The 20,037-nt window shown below is 44.5% G+C and overlaps 1 protein-coding gene across 1 annotated transcript in view; it reads left to right on the forward strand.

Annotated features, from left to right (window-relative positions):
* Nucleotides 1-20,037, forward strand: part of ABCC1 (ATP binding cassette subfamily C member 1 (ABCC1 blood group)) — a 45,301-nt gene that overhangs the window by 24,299 nt on the left and 965 nt on the right. Inside the window, exons 13-30 of the mRNA XM_064390431.1 lie at nt 609-755; nt 1,116-1,203; nt 1,690-1,759; nt 2,609-2,735; nt 3,801-3,977; nt 4,974-5,141; nt 5,501-5,678; nt 9,168-9,252; nt 10,349-10,460; nt 11,382-11,589; nt 12,431-12,741; nt 13,594-13,793; nt 14,288-14,414; nt 14,779-14,880; nt 15,854-16,000; nt 16,979-17,137; nt 18,288-18,454; nt 19,027-19,221. Of these exons, the coding sequence (XP_064246501.1) occupies nt 609-755; nt 1,116-1,203; nt 1,690-1,759; nt 2,609-2,735; nt 3,801-3,977; nt 4,974-5,141; nt 5,501-5,678; nt 9,168-9,252; nt 10,349-10,460; nt 11,382-11,589; nt 12,431-12,741; nt 13,594-13,793; nt 14,288-14,414; nt 14,779-14,880; nt 15,854-16,000; nt 16,979-17,137; nt 18,288-18,454; nt 19,027-19,221 (2,768 nt within the window). The remainder of the gene's footprint in view (nt 1-608; nt 756-1,115; nt 1,204-1,689; nt 1,760-2,608; nt 2,736-3,800; nt 3,978-4,973; nt 5,142-5,500; nt 5,679-9,167; nt 9,253-10,348; nt 10,461-11,381; nt 11,590-12,430; nt 12,742-13,593; nt 13,794-14,287; nt 14,415-14,778; nt 14,881-15,853; nt 16,001-16,978; nt 17,138-18,287; nt 18,455-19,026; nt 19,222-20,037) is intronic.

Here is a 20,037-nt window from a genome sequence, read left to right on the forward strand (position 1 = left end):
TTGGAATTATTTTTACAGCTTGTGATTTGTGATAACAATGGTTCAGTGTCATTTTCTTGTTCAGTATGAAAAACAGTTCACAAGAGAAAAAGCTTCATCTTTGTAGTGCAATAACATTTCAAGTTTCTTGTTCATGATAAAGTGGGCTGTATTTGGAAATCTAGGGTTGCGGTAGTCTCTACAAACTATAAAACAGGTTAATATTGTGGTACTTTTAACTTTTCTGTCAATATATGTTCTTGATCCCATATCTGATACTTCGAGGAGTGTATTAAAACTGAAAGGGAACAGAAAAAAAGAGCAGTGATCATTTCTTTACTTCCCTTGTGCTGCTGTGTGACCTCAAACAGCCTGGGACGTTTGTAGTTTCACTTCTGCTGTGTGAGGAAAGTGAGCACTTAGCTGTTTTTAAAGAGGAGCCATCAACTTCTTTTTACAACAGCAGATTTTAGTCACGTTTGTTTTGCAAAAAGTGTTGTCAGGAACAAAAAGTTGTCAGAACATTGCTCTTTCTTTGATTTATGGTCTGATTGCAGTTGTCACACTGTACTCCTGACTTGGTGGCTTTCAGACATGACCCTCACTGTGTCCTTTACCCTTGGTTTCAGGTTGCCCTGTCCACGTTTGCTGTGTATGTCACAGTAGACAAGAACAACGTCTTGGATGCTCAGAAGGCCTTTGTTTCTCTGGCATTATTCAACATCCTCAGGTTCCCACTGAACATGCTCCCTATGGTCATCAGCAACATAGTAGAAGTAAGATTTCAGTCACTGACAGGTGTTTTGTGTGCAGAAGGAGACCCTGGGTGGAAAGATTACATCCCCCTGCTTAGAGAATGACCACAGGGCCACCTCTGGGAGGGACCTTGCAGCTCCTGAGTGTTAAGTGCTGTGCTGGTGAAATAATCCCAGTTATGGTGGATGGGTGTTCCTTACATCACCCACATTTCCTGTGGGTTGGGAAGTGAAAGTTTGGCTATCCAACCAACTGTGCAGTGGATTTAAGGAGGGATTGGGAGTGCATAATAATGATATAATGAGTATGTGGCACAAAACAGTGAGCACATAAAGGTAATGAGCAGAGAGTAAGTAGTTTTGCATCTTTTTTCCATGCAGGCCAGTGTCTCCTTGAAGCGCCTCAGGGTGTTCCTGTCCCACGAGGAGTTGGATCCAGACAGCATAGTCAGGGGTCCCATCAAAGAGGGTGAGTTTCTTTGCCTGTTGAAAATCAATGTCTGCAGGTTTTGGGTGGTTTCTTTTGCTTTCTAAAACAAATTTACTGCATTTTTGGTGTGTTTTGCTGATAAATTTGAGACAGAAAACAGAGAAGAGAGTTTCTAAAATGAAAATTATGTACAGGTTCTTCTTCCTTCTCAGATAGTTTTTTTTTTTTTCCTCTCCACAACTGACTTGGCAGTGCTGGAGATGCAGCTGAATTAGTTGGTATCCCTGTGTAGCTGATGTTCTTGTATCTCCTGGTTCCTGAGTGAGGGTAACCTTGGGACCTCTTCTGTCTTGCTAAATTCAATAAAAGCAGAACACAAGTTTTTGGCAAGCAGTAGGTTGTTGTTCTTCTGAAAAAGTAACTTTATACCTCTGCCCATGTGTGTTTGGATTAACTTTGGATTGTTAGCACACAGTTTAGCTGCTTGCATTGGTACTTTTCTAAGTATGAGTTTACTCTTTGCAGCTGAAGGATGCATTGTTGTGAAGAATGCAACGTTTAGCTGGGCCAAAACTGATCCTCCTTTGCTGAACAGGTAAAGATTGGTGCTCTTTATTCCATTCCATAGTCTTGTTGCACTATAAATGAACTATCTTTGAATTATAAAGTACATGTGAAGAAGAGTTTGTTGCCATAAAGAAAGAGCACATCAGTTCTGTATATTTTTTTGAAATTGGGGCTTTATGAACTGGAGGGATTTGCAGTTTATTGCATTTATGGAATGCATGAAGGGAGATAGCAGCAGAGGTAGGGATCAAGGAAGAGGGAGCAGCAGGGGATTTCAGCTCTGGCTGTGTGCTGCAGAGGGGCTGAGCTCCATCTAGAGGGTGCAGCCAGCTCAGCCCCTCGCAGGCAGCTCTGCTCCCTCCTGTGTGCCAGTGCTCAGGCTGCTTTCACAGCCTGCTGTTCACTGCACTCTGCTGTCCTTGATCTCAGCCTGCAGAAAGCAAACAGTGATGCAGCTACAGGCTGTGTCTTCCCTTTGCCCTGCTCCCTTCCTTAACTTTGGCTGCTTTTACTTGGGCCTTAAATGGCAAATTCTTTGGGACAAAAATTTGCTGTATTTACATTTGTGTTCATAGAACACTTGGGAGAAATCTTGGCAAGATTGGGTCACAGTGCTTTTTTTTTCTTTCTGTTTTCTTCCCCCTTTTGACTAATTAAGATTACATGTTAAGATTATATTCTGTGTTCTAAGTATGAGGCGAGCTGGTTGCTTTCTGAGTGAGAGGTTTGGGTTTTGAGGCAGTTGCAGTTTGAGTGCTGAGTCAGTGTTTGCAGAGGGTGTTCACATTGCACCTGGTTTTAGGTGGGCAGTTCATTGACTGTTTAACTATTGGGGTGTGCCAGCAAGCAAGGCTGAACTGTGTGCACTTTATTTCAGCATTAATTTCACTGTTCCTGAAGGCTCCTTGGTGGCTGTTGTTGGTCAAGTTGGCTGTGGAAAGTCTTCACTGCTGTCTGCATTGCTGGGGGAGATGGACAAAAAGGAAGGCTACGTGCTTGTCAAGGTGTGAGAGTCGTTCAGCTGTTTGTGGGTATTGCCAGAGGGATTCTGGATTTCCAAGTGGTGTGAAGAGGGAAGAGACAGCCTTTCAAATGAATGCACTTTTTAGCCTGCTTTCCTGGCAAACCATGTATATGCCTTAGTGTGCACTCTGTGTAAGTGCCTGTTAAGCCTTTACCCAACAGCATCCAAATCTGTTGGTGTCAGATTTAACCAAATAAAACAGTGGGGCACTCAAGGATGAGTGTTCTGGTGAGTCTTGCTAGCAGCTGGGTATGGGATGGGGAGACCCTGTTACATATTCTCTGAGATAGAGCAGTGTTGAGTTCTACCTTCTCAGACATCAGAGAATTACAGGAAGAGGGTGCACCCAGACACCTGAACATGGGAAAAGCTGCTGCTGCAGTTTGTTCTTTCTTAGGCATCAGAGCTGCACAGAGCTAACAGAGAAAGAATGACCTGGAAATAAAATTACTTCAAGAGCAAAACAAATCTGTTGCATTGAAAAGTCTGTAGGTTTGGCCACCTTCGGAATTGTGGAAGTTGAGATCTGAGTCACTAATTATTAGTGAAGAAAGAGAAGACAGAGCTGATACTCAAAGCAAAATACTCTGCATTATCTCAGTCTCCTCCTTTGAAGTGACTTTTATATGAAAACTACTTCCTCTGCTTTCTGCAGAAATCTCTTGGCAGGGGTGCATTTGTTAAACACTTGCATTCCAGATTAAACCCTTTCGTGCAGAACATAATTTATATGAAAGAAGTAATGACTTTTGACATGCAGTAATTGTGCAAACGTCCTCTAAACAAATGTTTCCTCCAGGTTTATGTTAATCGTATTTTGTTTGAAGCCCTTTCTTTTCCACCGGTGGTTTGTTACATTCACTTGTAGAGAGGATTATAAAAATAACATTTTGGAGGAGGCGGGAGCCCAAGAAGTGCTTTGTTTGGAAATGACCGTAGGTAATTTGTGAGGTGATTAGCACTGCCTGCCTCACAAAGCCCTGCTGTGCCTTGACTCTCTGTGCAGACTCTCAGTCTAAAGTACTGAACTTTATTTTTCTTGCAGGGCTCTGTAGCCTACGTTCCTCAGCAAGCCTGGGTCCAAAATGCAACTCTGGAAGATAACATTATCTTTGGAAGGGAGATGAGTGAGAACCGGTACAAGCGTGTGGTTGAGGCCTGTGCCCTGCTCCCTGATATAGAGATTCTTCCTTCAGGAGACAAAACGGAAATTGGAGAAAAGGTATTTCAATGCCCACTCCACCATAACAGTGCTATTGCTTGTAGTTAAGGCTTTGTGACTCTTGCTTTATCTCGAAGTTGTATGGAATTTAAAACGAATGAATCCTCTAGAATAAGAGATGGATTTGAACAGTGTGTTTTCCTTCTGTTTAAGCCTCAAAGGGGGGAAAACCTGTCCTCAGTTATAAATATAAAACCATCTTGTAATGGCAGTTTTTAATTGTTTCTAAGTTGCCACGGTTATAGAGCAGAAAAATATGTAGAAACAAGAAGAGAAAAATCTTCTGAACACTTCAGTTTTGTTCAAAACAAGCAATCACCCCTCCAACCCCAACCCCTCCAAAAAATCCGAATCACAATCTACAAAATCAACCATCACCCCAAATCTGGCCCTTGGTTACCAGAGCAGGCCTGGTGTGGGCTTTGGAAACGTGCTGTGGAGCAGGAGCTGCTGCCCCTGTACCAGGGGCTGGCAGGGGCTGTGGCTGCTGGGGGCTCTGAGCTGCTGCTCTGGGCTCTGCCTGGGTGCAGGGGGCTGCACTCCCAGCTGGGCACAGAACTCACAGCCCCACGTGCAGTGAAGGTGCAGCTTTGTCTCCTTGGTCAGCAGGCAGTCACACTGTGCAGTGTGAGCAGAGTGTTTCTTAAATCAGAGGCAGCGCTGCAGAAATGCAGCTGAGAAAAGAAGTATTCTCTGAATGTGCAGAGCTAGGTAGGCCAATCAGGGTTAGTTGCTTTTCAGGACTAGCAAACATTATTTTTTGTTTTGGCTAGCCCTTGACTGATGGTGAGAACAGAGGAGATGTGCTTCTCTGGAAGAGGATTGTGACTGGGTGCTGATGCTGTTGTGGTAGTGAAATTATTTGTGGAGATCTGTTTCATGCAATGTTGAATTTCCTCTGATTTAAATAAACCACCTGTGACTTGTGTCTTTCATAAACTGTAGCAAGACATCGTTCAGCTGTGAATAAAGACTCATGTTTTCTTGTTTCCTCAGGGGGTGAATTTGTCTGGAGGACAGAAGCAGCGAGTCAGTCTTGCTCGGGCAGTTTACTGCAATGCAGATGTCTATTTACTTGATGATCCTTTATCAGCTGTTGATGCTCATGTTGGGAAACATATTTTTGAAAAAGTTATTGGACCAAAAGGAATCCTGAAAAATAAAGTATGTTATAATGTCTCTAGAGAATGCTTTTTCTTGGCTGAGTTCAAATGATGCCAAGTTTGTCAAGTTGCATATTTAGACTTCTGTTTCTAACAGCTGAAAAATGAAAGGATCCTTCTGCAATTTTTAGAGGACTTTTATAAAGCACTGACATTTTCGTAGTGAAAGGTACTTTGGTTTCTGTAATTCAAAAATATTTGATGGAAAAATCAAGAAAATGTTATCTTAAAATTCTGCATGCCTGTCCCTCATTACTGTTCTATTATACACAGAATTCAAGCAGTAAAGAGCAGTAGTCCAGCCATGGTGTTCACTAATTTGGGATTACAGAAACCCTTTATTTTTCCTTTGCCTTTTAGACCCGGGTTTTGGTAACCCATGCAATCAACTATCTGCCTCAGATGGATACAATTCTGGTAATGACTGATGGAGAAATCTCTGAGATGGGCTCTTACCAGGAGCTGCTGGAGCAAGATGGGGCTTTTGCTGAGTTCCTTCGTACATATGCCAATGCTGAACAAACCACAGAGAACAGTGGTAAGCTCACAAATAAACTCTCTTGCTGTCTCTCATGTTAATAAGGGAGTCCTGTTACAGGAAAAACAGTAGTACTGATAGGAAAGTTAACTTACTGTTTCTTGTGATTGCCTATATAGGTAGTGGTGCTTATTTCTGGAGGGTGTTGAAGGTTGTGAAGTTAAACACACATTCTTTCTTAAAATCAGGAAAATGTGTAAGAGATCTGTAGTAAAATTTCCTCTCAGTGCAAAATTCAGATGGCAGTGATACTGCATAAAGGCCAGCTGGGGTTCATACACCCTTCCTGTCTCTGTTAAGATGTTTTTTATGCAACTAATTCCTTTGGGGATGGGGAGGAGGAGGAAGCAGCTCAGTGTTCTAGCTGCTGTCCTTGACTCCTGCTTCTGCTTTACAAACAGCTGCAGGACTGCACTGGTACAGGAATTCACTTCAGATTTATTTTTCTTTTATCTACAGACATTTATAGTATTGGATTTTAATAGGGGAGCTTGTTTTCTTCATGGCTTGCCTGTGGTGATTTCCTGACAGTCCTGCTAGGAAGTGCAGGGGTGCCTGCACTCTGCTGGCTGGGGTGAAGGTGGTGACACGAGTGTGGAGCAGGTTCTGTGTATTTGGGAGAACTTCTGTGTGTTTTCTGTAGGTGCTTCTGTAGCTACTTGGGGCACAGTCAGACTTGTTGCAGTCTTCAGCCTATGTGAAATTTATAGGCAAATTAACTTTCTCTGTGCTTCCCTAGGCAGTTAACTTGTTAACTTGAATGTGAAGATTTGCCTCATATAATAGCCTTGTTTCTTTTAGTTTTTGTCTCCTCCCATTTTCAAATGTGGAAAAGTAGGTTTTGAAATCCTTTTCATTAAACTAAATTACTTTATTTTTCCATTTAATTACTGAACCTTCTTCTGGAAAGTGAGCCAGTGCTTTATCTTTTGCCATGATTCTCTGCAGTTTTCTAATAAGAGGCACATCTAATTCAGTACCACCCTGGTGACCTGCAGGGGATTGCTGTGTCACAGGCTTGGCCTATTTGCAGTGAATTTGTTCATCAGTTCTAGTCAAGTGATCTTCTGCCAGTGGTAAAAAGTGAAAAGTAGAGGCACTGTTTGTCTGATTCATCGGGATAACATTCATGTTTATTGAATGTGTAAAAGGTCACTGTTGCTGAGTCCCAGGCTCTTGGAGGAGCAGAACTGTGTGCTGGAGTCAGGCTGGGCTGGCTGGAGGCTATCTGCACACCCACTTGTGAAGGGAGGCTCCCTTGTGTCTGCAGCTCTCTTGGCAGCCTGGGAACACAGTGGGCTGGTGCTTTCTGGCAGGAGCACATCTGGGTGGGAAAGCCTCTCCTCCTAGCCAGCCCCTGGGGCTTGGCTGCAGCTCTGGTCCCTGCCAGCCTTCCTCTCCCTCTCCTGAGCTTCTCTCTGCCCGGGTGCTGCACTGCTGCCTTTCCATCCTCAGCTTCATGGGGTTTCTCCTCTGTGTGGGAAAACTCTGCTTGTGGCTTGGGATTAAAAATAGGTCCATTTCAGCAAACTTGATTCTGCCTTGGGTTTTGTGGTTTAGATTATTCACTTGGATGTGAGGTTGTAAAGATTGAAAATGGTAGAGTGTGTTCTGGAAAAAAGTTAATTATATATGCTTTTAGAGTCAGATCCTTCATTAGAAGGAACGATTCAACCTCTGGAAACAGGTAACTGTTTGCCATGTGGGCTTTATGTTAGTGCTTGCCTTGGAGTAACATGAGTAGCTGCAGTTTATTTACAAGAGGCTGAGTCATTATTAGAAGAATTTTATCTGCACAGTAGGAGGTATCTGCATGGTTTGCATGTCCTTGGTTGTGTGAGCTGCAGCAGGGGCTGTGTGGCAGCCTGTAGGTAATTCAGCAGCAGTTCTGTATCTCAGAGGCTTCCATGAGGAAACTTTAAATTAGTTTTATAGATACACCCTGGATCTAGAAATGTGGTGAGTGTACCAAGAGAAGCATCATTCAGGATTGAGCCCCGAGGGTCCCTTTTGTTCCAAATGTGTATTCACTGCTCACAGCTCTTCCCTTTTATCATTTCTGGGTATTTTTTTTCAGCAGAACCCTCGTTACTGAGCTTGTACCCTAAGTGCATATGTCAGATTTACTGTGGCAGTCTTGAGCATTTTTTTTTTCTCAGTTAAATGCAGTATGAGCAAGAAATCTTCACAGCCTACAACATGAAATCAAATTTGAGCTTTTAAGGGGAGGATGGGTTTGTTTTCTTCAGCAATGTTCTAAGGCAGTATGTTGCTGGAATGGTTTTCATATGGGAACTTTTCAAAACAAATGCTGTCAAGTGCTTAAAATAGCCAGCAGTCCCATCTAGGTTTGATCTTATTCACATAAATAAGAACTAAGTAATCAAACTTTTTCACATTGTCTGTTTTTTGTCTTTTTAAGACCATGATGAACAATTTATTTTTGGGTTTTCAGAGTAATCAAACAGTACTCAGTTTCCAGACACAGAAGAGAAAGCAGACCACACTTAATGTGTGGATGATCTGTTTTATGCATATATTTTGATTTTGTGTAAAAACATGAAAATGTCAGACTCTAGATCAACACAAATTTCCCTGAATATCTTTTGAGTACATTCAGGTCGATACCTTTCCATAAACTATGCACAGATCCTTCAAAAATGCAGAACTCTTTGTTGCAAATTCTGAATTAACTTCCATACATGAAAATAAGAGTTCCATTTACTGACAGCCAACTTTTTAGGACATTTGGTTTTTATAAGGAAAATTGACATAACTTGAACCCAGTTTTACTCATGGCACTCTACTACACTGAATTAAACTGCTCAGAAAAGGTTACTGTTTCAAGCTGACAGGTTTTCTGGAGTGTTTTAGATATTTGTCTCGTGTGTGCTTCATCTTGGCACAGCTGGAATGTTGTGGGATAACAACTCACGGAAAGATTTCTTGCATAAAGTCATCTCACTCCTGCAGTTGCCTGAAACAGCAGGATTTTACACATTTCTTCTTGCTCAGCTTTGCAGGAAGACTCAAAGTTACTAGCATATGGCTGCTGTTCTTACAGCTTTACTCCATCATTTATAGAATGTCTTCTCATTGCATTTTAAAATAAAAATAATTTATAACTAACTCTGTAGAAGCTGTGGTTTGAAAAGGAGTGGCTGGAGTGTTGGGTTTGTTTCTATGGAGTGGGTCACATGTGACTTGGTATTGCATGTTTGAACATAAAATATGTCCTCATAATTATATTACATTATTACTGACCTACATTTGCTAGAAAAATAAATGCTCCCTGTCTTGGCAATTAACCCTGTTGGGAGTTGAACTAAACTGATTTGTTCACCTGGTCAGTTTTCTGTTATTATCTGTAAATACTTGTGCTCCCTGCTTTGTTTGCACATTAAGACTGCAACTGGCAATTAGTATTGAAATTAAATGCTTGTGTCTCTTTGCCTAACCATTTTCACATTTACTTTTTCACCCTTTCAGATACAAACAGTCCATCTGCAAAGGAAGGCAAGCCTATAGAAAATGGAGGCCTTGTGAATGAAGCCCCTGGAAAGCTGATGCATAGGTGTGTGGTTTTATTTCTTTTTTCCTCTTGCCCTCCATCCGTTCAATCCAGTCACTCAGATGTGGATAAGCAATAATTTGGTGGTAATGGTATTTGTTAGAGGGAAAGTACATCCTGCTGGATGCAGCAGCCTGAGAAAGGCAAAGCTGCTGCTGCTCTGTGTTGCCAACCCCAGCAGTGGGAAGTGCTCCAGCAGCCCCACACACCCAGCACCACCCTGGCTGGGCAGGACCAGCTCTGCTCTGGGAATCCATGATGTGTCCATGCAAGGAGCATCCCTGCAGTGCCTGGGAGCTGCCCCTGGCACTGGAGCCCCTGGGGCTGCAGCCCCTGCAGCTGGCACAGGCTGGCACACACTCATGTCTGCACACACAGCTCTCGTGATTTTCTTTCCATTTGTGTTGTAGCAAGATATTGTGGGTTTGGCTTGCATAAAAGGGAGAGTGTTTTGTTGGCCAGTGCAGCTTTTGTGTGTGTTCCTAAGGCTTCTGCATTTTCCTGCTGTCAGGTGGGATGAAGTGCCAAGTGCACCTTTTGTCTGACCTAATGCAGCTGCTGTTCTGCTTGCAGTCACTCTGATTACACCCTTCCAAAACCACCTCCTGGTCTGTGCCTCACTCTTACAGTGCTCTAAGAGTGCCTCTGTTCTTCTGGTGCTCTAGAGACCCTATTTGTGGAAACTGATGAGTGCCTGGGAGTTAAATGGCCTGTTTTGAGGGGAGGGCAGGTACCCTTTTCACACTCCAGCAGCTGCTGTCCTGCTGATGGGGTTTGGAAAGGCTGGTCTTGATGGTCACAAAGCATTTTTCTTGCTGGAGTGATTGTGCAACCAAGACTTGTTTCTCTGGTGGCTGTTACTGCACCTGGACATGGGTACTTGGGAACTGAGTGCTGCCAGGGAGGGGTGGGAGAGTGCCCTGAGGGAACAAGAGGGGCTCAAGGAACCTCTGCCCCCTGTGGCAGGTTAGGACATCTCATAGGAGTGTAACTGTGGACTGTCTAAGCCTAGATGTGAGGTAACACCTGTCCTGTGTCAAGCTAAGATCAAAAATTAAATGTCTTCCAACAGGCAGCTCAGTAACTCTTCAACATACAGCAGGGACACTGGGAAGGCACAGCAGCAGAGCAGCTCAGCAGAGCTGCAGAAGCCACTTGCTGAGAAGAATTCCTGGAAACTGACAGAGGCTGACACAGCAAAGACTGGGAGGGTAAGGCTCCAGTTCCCACTTCCTGTGCCCTTCTTCAGTTTTGGGAAAATCTATTTCAGAAGAAAAGAACTTCTGAAGACCATGTAACTGTTGTGAGAACAGGCTGAGTGAGTTCTTGAGCTTGCTGCTTGTTGTGTAATACTTGATGGGAGTGTTGCTGTGCCCTCTGCTCCCAAAGCTGAGCCCCATGTTTGCCTGCAGGAAGAATGCCAACACAAAGCTTGTGTGAGGTGATGGGCCTGACCACATCAAAGTGTAGAAGGAGGAATGAAAACCTTGCAGCTATTTCTTGGAGAGAGGTTGTGACAAATTAGGTGACCTAATGAAAACTGCCCTTCAGTAAGGAGCTGCAGTTGACTCAGATGAATTTAAGCCAAGTTTCCACTGTAGACATAAGTATCTAATCCCAGGATACCCAGGGCTTTTTGAGAAACCTGAGACTGAGGTTCCTGGGAACGTGGCAGTTACTGCTCCTAGCAATGTTGCTTGAATCCAAGCTTGGATTGCTTGCTGTTGGTTAAAGATAGATCACAGGATACAAGCCATGTGGAGCAAGGGTTGCTTTAAAGGCTTTATAATCTTGTGGTACAGAGAGCCAGAAACTGGAACTCCTCAGTGAAGTTTTTGGCTCTGCTACTGATGCTCTGTGGTACTTCAGGCAGGTCCCTCCCTACTCCTCCCTTGCCTGGGATGACAGGGGAGGGATGATGTGTGCCTGCCCTGAGGCACTGCTGGATTTGGCACGTCTCCACAGAATGCTTTGCAGTCTGTGTTCCCAAGCAGTGGCTCTGGAGTGCAGCTGCTGTGTTTTCATGGCCTCAGGGAGGGATACTGACTTTAAATAGCTGTTGGACAAGGGGGAGTTGCTGCTTTTGAAACCTTGCTGCAAAATGAGTATTTATTTTTGTCTTCTTTCTTCAGGTAAAGGCATCAGTGTACTGGGACTACATGAAAGCAATTGGACTCTTTATGTCTTTCCTGGCCATTTTCCTCTTCTTGTGTAATCATATAGCCTCCTTGGCTTCCAACTACTGGCTGAGTTTATGGACAGATGATCCTGTTATCAATGGGACACAGCAGAACACATCTCTCAGACTGGGAGTATATGGAGCACTGGGAATTTCTCAAGGTTTGCTTGGTCTTGTATTTAAAGACTTGCTGGTTCAGTGTTTCTAATGCTCTTGGTGCCTGCAGCAGCATTTTGCTAAGGATTTGAGTGTGTGTTTTCATAGGAAAATTAAAAACTTGAATTAAAAAAAAACAAAACAAGCAAACCAACCTATAGAATTATTCAGTTACAAAATGTGTTTTCCCTTTCATTTGTAAATGAAATTTCTTAAAGTGAGAAGTGTTTTTCTGGCTGATGAGTCAGAACTGTGGCAGAATGTCTGATCTGAGAATGGTCTCCTTCGCCTGTCAGCAGACACTGCTGGCCTGGTCTGCAGGCAGTGGTCACAGGGGGCTGTGGCTGTGCTGCCTCCCTGCAGCCCCAGCTGGCTCAGCTGCCCTGGCTGGGGTTTGCTCTGGCTGCCTGTGGCTCCACCCAGGGCACTGTGGGGAGGCTGCTTCAGAGATGTTTTGTTTTGTGTCCTCTTTGTGGTTTAGAGTTTGCTTGCCATGAAACCCAACGCCCCAAGTACCCCAATTCAGACGTGCCTTGACAATACCACAATAAAAAACAAATGCCAAGAGCAAAATCAGTAATTTTTGCTCAGGGAAAGTGTTCAAATATTACACAAATTTTTGTAATGGAGAAACAATGAAAAGAATGTGATGTTTTCACTGGTTTTATTCTTTTAAACTACTTGACATATTTGCTGAGTCTACCTGAAGTAAACCTAAGCTGTCAGAATTATTGCACTAGAGACATACTAATGCTAAATGATGACAAAACAAGGAACAAATGAGGAGCAATAACAAAATGCTTTGTGTGAGGGTGGCAGCAGTTAACAATGAGTTTCCTTTTCTAGGTATTGCTGTGTTTGGCTACTCAATGGTTGTGTCAATTGGAGGAATCTTTGCCTCACGACACCTGCACCTGAACCTGCTGCACAACGTCCTCAGGTCTCCCATGAGCTTCTTTGAGCGCACGCCCAGCGGGAACCTGGTGAACCGTTTCTCCAAGGAGATAGACACCATTGACTCCACCATCCCCCCCATCATCAAGATGTTCATGGGCTCCACATTTAACGTGATTGGGGCTTGTATCATCATTCTGCTGGCCACACCTATAGCTGCTGTCATCATTCCACCCCTGGGACTTGTCTACTTGTTTGTGCAGGTAAAGGGTGTTACCTGGGGGAAGCAGGTCCAGCAGTCACATCCTCTGTTGTTTGAGACTGTTCTTACCTTATGTGAGGAAGGATTTTAATGTGTTGGGTTCGAGTCATGCTTGACTGACTGTGCTTTGCATGGTTTACTGATAATCTGATGTTATCTCAGCATTTCCTTCCTTTGTCATGTGTAAAATGACTTCTGTGCAGAAGTTAATCCTTTAATACCTACTTGATAAAAGTGCCATTAGATTTTGTGGCAAGTTTTGCACAGCTTGTTGCTCAGAGCCCAAATATGGAAAACATGGGCTTTTCCAAGACTGCTTTCCAAACTTGAGAACAGCCTTTAGAGGGGTATGTGTGTGTATTGCTCATGTGCCTGTTTCATTAGATATTGTCTCCAGAGCAATAGAGTGGGTGGCAGCCTTTCACTCTTGTCCTGTGTGGGGAGGGTGTGCTTGCTTCACTCTGGCTTCAGTCCTGGAAACTGGAAGAGCCAGCACAGATCGAAGAGAAACAGCTGGGGCTTGACTTTGGCTCTTGATTTTGTAAATCGTTGTGGCTCCATTAGTAAACCTTAAAGTGGTGGTATGTATGTTTTATGCTGTTGAACTAAACTTGCTGATAAAAGAAAGAGGAGAAAGTGGCTCTGGCATGAGGTGGGTTGATTGGCAGTTGTTTAAAGGCAGCAGGGCATATGTCATGGTCCTTCAGGCCTGAAAGTGTTGGGGAAGGTGTGTATCCCCACGTGAAAGTGGAATCTCTGTCACTGACAGCCCAGATGGCAGGGAGCTGTTTGGTTCCCCTTGTCTTCCCAGAGGCTCTGGGTGTAACCACAGCTCTGACACTGTGATTGGCAGAGGTTCTACGTGGCCACGTCGCGGCAGCTGAAGCGCCTGGAGTCGGTGAGCCGCTCCCCGGTGTACTCGCACTTCAACGAGACCCTGCTGGGGGTCAGCGTCATCCGCGCCTTCGAGGAGCAGAAGCGCTTCATCCGGCAGAACGACATGAAGGTGGACGAGAACCAGAAGGCTTATTACCCAAGCATTGTTGCAAACAGGTACCCGTGGGGCTATGGAGTAGCAGTTACCTGGGGAGGAGGTGGAGCTGCTGGCTGTGCTCCTTATCTGGCACAGCTCTTGGCGTGCTTGTCCCGGGGAGGCAGGTCTGTGTGGATAAATCCATTTCAGAGCTGTTTTGTTCAAAGGTCTGTGATGAAATGAAAATTCTGCATCTCTCACCTTTCTGACAGTTCCTGCCTTGCTTCTGGGTTGTATTATTTTCAAAGTTTTGTTTTATTAATCCCCCTGTTCAGAAAGCAGTCGTAATCAAGACAGGAGTTTATGCACCTGAAAGACTCATAAATTTTGGATGCCTCTAGATACACACACTCTTGAAGCAGAGCCTCAAACATCTTGCAGTGCCTGTGTCACTAGCAGGACACACATGCCATATTATTAATCTTACAAAAAAAAGATGTGTAACAGACCATTTGTTGTCCACATCTCTATCTCTGTGGGTGAAGTACTGGAAGGATGTGTTTGTGCCTTGCAGGTGGCTGGCAGTCCGTCTGGAGTACGTGGGGAACTGCATTGTCCTGTTTGCAGCATTGTTTGCAGTGATTGCACGCAACAAACTCAGTGCAGGGCTGGTTGGGCTCTCAGTGTCCTACTCACTGCAGGTAATTTTGCCTTTTCTAAAAAGAGCAAAACCTCTGAATTGTTAGACTGCATCAGAAAGTCAGAGCCTTGATATGGATGGAAAACTAATATAAAGAATATAGAAGATAATAATTACAAATAGTATCTGAAGAGATGCTGGGAAGTTTCTTCTTTGCTTTCCCTTGTGAGGGGATTGGCCAAGGTGTCTCGTCCTGTGCATCTTAAAGGCATTTAGGCTTTCCTCCTGTCCAGTGCTGATTAGCCAAGATCTTGCCTGTGTTTTGCATTCCATGAAATTGCAGTGCTTTGGTTGTTCCATGTTTTTCATGTATTGCAGGTAACCTGTTCAGTATAAGCTGCTCTCTAATGCTTTCCTCCTTGCAGATCACAGCGTACTTGAACTGGCTGGTTCGCATGTCATCCGAGCTGGAAACCAACATTGTTGCTGTTGAAAGAGTCAAGGAATACTCTGAAATGGAGAAGGAGGTACAGAGAGCTGCCCACCACACTTGTGGAAGGCAGTGCCCTGTTCTGAGGGCTCAGCTGCCCACTGAGAGGGTTGGAGGGTGGGACAGAGCTCAGGGCTGTGAGTGCCTGCCAGGGATGGGCTGGGTCCCAGTGGGAAGTTCCTGTTGGTGCTTTTGTGGTGTACCCACTGGTATTTACACAGTGCTATTTAGGAAGTGTGCTCTTATGTTCAAGGCTAAGCAGTAGGGCAGCACAAATGTTTTGGTTTCCTAAGACTTAAACACTTAAACATCATGTTTTTATGTGTTTCTTTTTTTGCACTCAGTGTGGGGAATAAAAAGGTTTTACTTTTTTTGTTTGTTTGTTTTGATTCAAATCACATTATTAATTTAATGTGCAGTTGTTCCTTTTATGGTTATGGAGTTCCCTGGGTCTTCTCTTTGCCTTGGCTGCACTTGAACCTGACCTGAGTCACTATTTTTGTAACCAAACATTATGAAGACCCTTCCTAGATTTTTTTTTCTTCAGTTCTGGTAGCAGACCAGTGTTTATACATGCAAAAGCCTTTTTATTTTGCAGTGGCATTGAATGCAGTGGGGTGTGTTCTTTCTCACCTCTGTGGGAGGCTGAGGCAGCAGCTTTTTACCAGCTTATGGATGTTTCAGTGCACAGTCTCAGCCTAACTGCTTCTGGTTGCACGTGTGGCTGCCCCAGAGGTTTCCTTGCCATGGTGGGGTGTCTGAATGTGTGCTGCCTGCACGATTCTGCCATTGCCAAGAGGGAAGTTTATCCAGCAAGTGGGACTTGAGATGGCCAAGCCCTTGGCTTCTCCCACCATTTCATCTGTCTTGAGACTACTCTGCTCTCCTCATCACAGTTCCTTTTGCAAATTATCCCATAAGAAGGATTCCTATTAATTGCAGTCTGAGTCCTCTGAGCCTGTGTTGGTTGAAGCAGGAGCTGATCAGAGGTGTTTGTGTGGCCCTTGCAGGCTGAGTGGAGCATTGAGCAAACAGCCCCAGCCAGCAGCTGGCCCGAGGAGGGGAAGGTGGAGTTCCGAGGCTACGGCCTGCGCTACCGCGAGGACTTGGACCTGGTCCTGAAGAACATCAATGTTACCATCAATGGGGGTGAAAAGGTAATGCCTGTCCATGTTACCATCAGTGGGGGTGAAAAGGTAATGAGTGTCCATGTTACCATCAATGGGGGTGAAAAGGTAATGGCTGAATTCGTGGCAGAGTGCTGAGTTCACAGGTCTGCAGAAGCAGAAGAGAGGTTTAACCCTGTTCTGTGTCTGGGGCCCTTAAGAACTAGAAAAGCTTCTGTGGAATCAGCCCTGTTGTAACTGCAGGTGTTGTGGGCTCTCAGCCTTTGCAAGGTGTGTTCTGCATCAGGGATAAAGAAACACTGTTGTGTGGTGCTGCCAAGTATCATTTGGCCTGGTTTCATTGGGAGGTGAAGTTTATTCTGTCTTGTCTCCCCTTCCCAGGGAATTTTGCTAATTTGTTTGCCATAAGGAAAGAGGAGTAGGCTGCAGAGACATTAAGTTAATTATAATCTCAGGAAAATAGCCTACAGTAAAAGGGGGAAGCCTGATCTAGTGAGGCAGAAGTTGCAAGGTGAGACTGCAGGAAAAAATGGGACTTCAGAGCAGATTGTCTGGATCTGGCCAAGCTGATCTGTGTCTTTCTCCTCCTGCTTCCTTGCCCAGTCCTGTGTGAATTCTCTGATGTCTATTAATAGTGTGGTCTTGCACAGCAGCATAAAAGGTAGCTATGAGAGATCTACTATCCAGCTTCCTTATTTGTGGTAGCCAACTGGGCATTTGTTTTCTCTGGAGTGCACACTTTCTACCTACAAATATAGGCAGAATGCTACCTCAAGTAGCAAGAATGGACAGATGTCAAGAGGTGTATCAGCCAACCAAAGTAGCAATCTTTGATATTTGAAAAGAATTGATCAAGACTCCAGTCTAACTGGGAAGTAAAACATACAGTGTGAGACTGAATGCCTTTGGTGTGTGGATAACCCCAGAAGTATGATGATGTGTTGGTTTTAGGTGGAAATGCTTTAACTCTTCCCCAGAGTAAGTTGTTCTTGTATTTCTTCCCAACAGATTGGAATAGTTGGAAGAACAGGAGCTGGAAAATCCTCACTCACTTTGGGTTTGTTTCGGATTAATGAGGCAGCTGAAGGTGAAATTATTATTGATGGGATTAATATTGCCAAGATAGGGCTCCATGACTTGCGGTTCAAGATCACCATCATCCCTCAGGTAGGTGCAAAATCCTGCCACTACCTAAACTTCGTGGCTCTTTGCAGTGCTCTTTCCATACAGTGCTGAGAAGAAAATTGTTATTCCTCCTCTGATCTGTGCTATGAAATTCAGTCACTTCAGCTTGCCCTTTCATGGACTTGAAACCAAGCTGTTTTCCCTAGGCTGGTTTCAATTTGCCTGTGCCAGGTAACAAGTAGGAACTTGGCTGTGGCTGAGCCAAAACCTTGGCCTCTGGATTCAGGAGCTGATCACTTACAGCCTACAGACAGCTCAGCCTGAGTGGCAAGGGCTGATCCCAGCTGCACACCTGCTTGGGATCCCCCTGTGAGCTGGGCAGAGTGTGTGCTATCAGCACAGAAACCATCCCAGTCTAGCCCAGCCAGCTGTGGGTTTGATAGTCCTAAACATTTGGAAGTACAGCTTTATGAGCATTGGATTTAGTCTCAAGTGTTTTTGTTCTTACTGTGTAGCCTTTATTGCCTGTTCTGATTCAAAGTAAGACTGTAAAGTGTGATGTTTTCAATTACCATTGCAGCACGCTGGCAAAAACAAGTGAGCTCACTGTAAAAGGTTTTCTGTACCACCTCTTTTGGAAACCTGGGGGTGGACTTTGCTCTCTCCTTTTGATTGTTTTGCATCAATATTTCCAAAGTAGTATTTCTTCCTGTCTGAGGGGAAAAAAAGAGTAATTTGATTCATACTGCAGCTGAAGAGTTGAGGATTTACAGATGGTTAATTCCCTAAGAGGTGAAAAGCAGACCTGGTAGTCCCTGCTGACAGAAGGTTGAACAGGGAGAGTCTCTATTTCAGCTTAGATGTCCAGTAAAAAGAAATTTGGCTGGGGTTTGGGTATTTTGGTTTGTGTTGTTGGGGGTTTTTTTCTGAATTCATGAGTTACTGACTAATGGAAAGATCTGGACTGCAAAAATCTGCAAAGGGAAGAGGTCAGGCCCCCAAGAAGAGTAAGGAATAAGACTGAGGGAGAATAACTTTTCTTGGAAAAAACAAGCCCTCGTTCCTAAATGCATTATATTAGCTTGCTTGCAACTGCATCTCTACATGTTATTTCCTTTTGTTATCTAAGAAATATTTGTGGAGCACCTGCCATGTTCTGTGTCCACTGTCAGTTACCTCTTTCCATGACCAGGATCCAATATTGTTTTCTGGCTCTCTGCGTATGAACCTTGATCCTTTTGACCAACACTCTGATGAAGAAATTTGGAGGTCTTTGGAATTGGCTCACCTGAAGAACTTTGTATCATCCCTTCCTGATAAACTGAATCATGAGTGTGCTGAGGGTGGTGAGAATCTCAGGTAGGTCAAAGCAAGTGTGTGCTGAACTGAACCATGGGTGTGCTTGTGCAAGTTGTAGTGCCCCAGCCCTGGGTCAGAATCTAGAGAGGCAGCTGGAGAATTCTTAATGTGACCAGGCAATCAGACAAGGTTTTATTCAACCTGTTTTCAGCTTGAAAATTTGGGAGTTTCAAATAATTTTAAGAAATACTTTGAGTGCAAGGCAGCTTGGGCAGCCTTGGAAAGCATTTAAGCAGCAGCATTATTCTTAGGAAGCTGTTCTCTTACTATTTGCACCTTATCAAGGTTTTATGTGTTCAGTTTTTAGAAACCATTCAAAGTCCAGTCCTCAACACTGCACTGATGCAGTGAATCAGCCTGATGCAGTCATGCTAAAACCATTTGCATGCTTCTACTACATTGCCAGGACCTCATGTGAGGGGGATGTAGTTTCAGATGCTGTTAGATATTCTGCAGGGAAATAGTAAGACTCATCTTTAGAGCAAGGAATTGCCAGGTTTCAAAATGAGTACCAGTGAATGCTCTAAACTTGTTCTGACTTTTTTCCCTGTGCTCCCATCCCATCTGTGCAGTGTGGGACAGCGCCAGCTGGTGTGCCTGGCACGAGCTCTGCTCAGGAAGTCCAAAATCCTGGTTCTGGATGAAGCCACAGCTGCTGTTGATCTTGAAACAGATAAGCTCATACAGTCAACTATAAAGTCTCAATTTGAAGAATGTACTGTGTTAACTATAGCACATCGTCTGAACACAATCATGGACTACACGAGGTAAAGTGCTGCTGCTCTTACCCTGCAGACTGTGCCCTGCACTGTGCTCCACTGAAATGGCAATCTCTCTGTTAGTTGGGTGTTTACTGGCTCCTTCTGTGCTGCTTCTGCACAGAGCTGCTGGAATCCCTGTTTTGAGGGGTGGGTGTGTGTGTGTGTGTTCTGGCTTGTGGCTGTGCTTGCTGTCCCTCTGTCACACTGCTAATGTGCTGTTCCTGCCTGGGCAAACTGGGAAGGGGAGAGAGAGGCAAGGACAGGAGCCTGTTCCTGGGTCTTGCCCTGATTTAGGCACAGACAGCATAGGGAGTCCCAAGGGGCAGATCCTGCTCTCTGAGTTCATTTGGTGTTCCACTTTCCATCACTTCTGGTTATAATTCATACAGCCTCCCTCCCTCTGGCTGCCTTGCTAAGGTGTGCTTGAGGGCCAAGTTATTGTCTCATATCTCAGTTTTAGGCTCTTGTCCCTTTTATCACAGAATGTCAAAGTGACCACTGCTAGGGTTGCAGTGTGCTTTTGCAGCCCTCTGTGCTGTCAGTAGTTCCAGATCAGGGGGAGGAGCACTGCCAGCAGGGGAACACCCAGCTCAGCTGTGGCAGTGGTGACACCAGGCAGCAGCCCCTGCCAGGGCCTTGGTGACAGTCTCTGCAGGGCCTTCCATCCATGGGGGAGCTGGGACAGGGCTTCAGCAGGGAGCTGACCACTGACTTGGTGGATTTCCTTGGCCAGCTGGATGTTTTTTTTTGTCACAGAAGCTGTGTAGCAGCAGTTGCTGTGGAGAGGTGTTAAGGGAAGGTTATCCTGGGTCTTGCAGGGTC

This window comes from Passer domesticus, chromosome 15 (genome assembly GCF_036417665.1).
Source record: "Passer domesticus isolate bPasDom1 chromosome 15, bPasDom1.hap1, whole genome shotgun sequence".
Lineage (NCBI taxonomy): Eukaryota > Metazoa > Chordata > Aves > Passeriformes > Passeridae > Passer > Passer domesticus.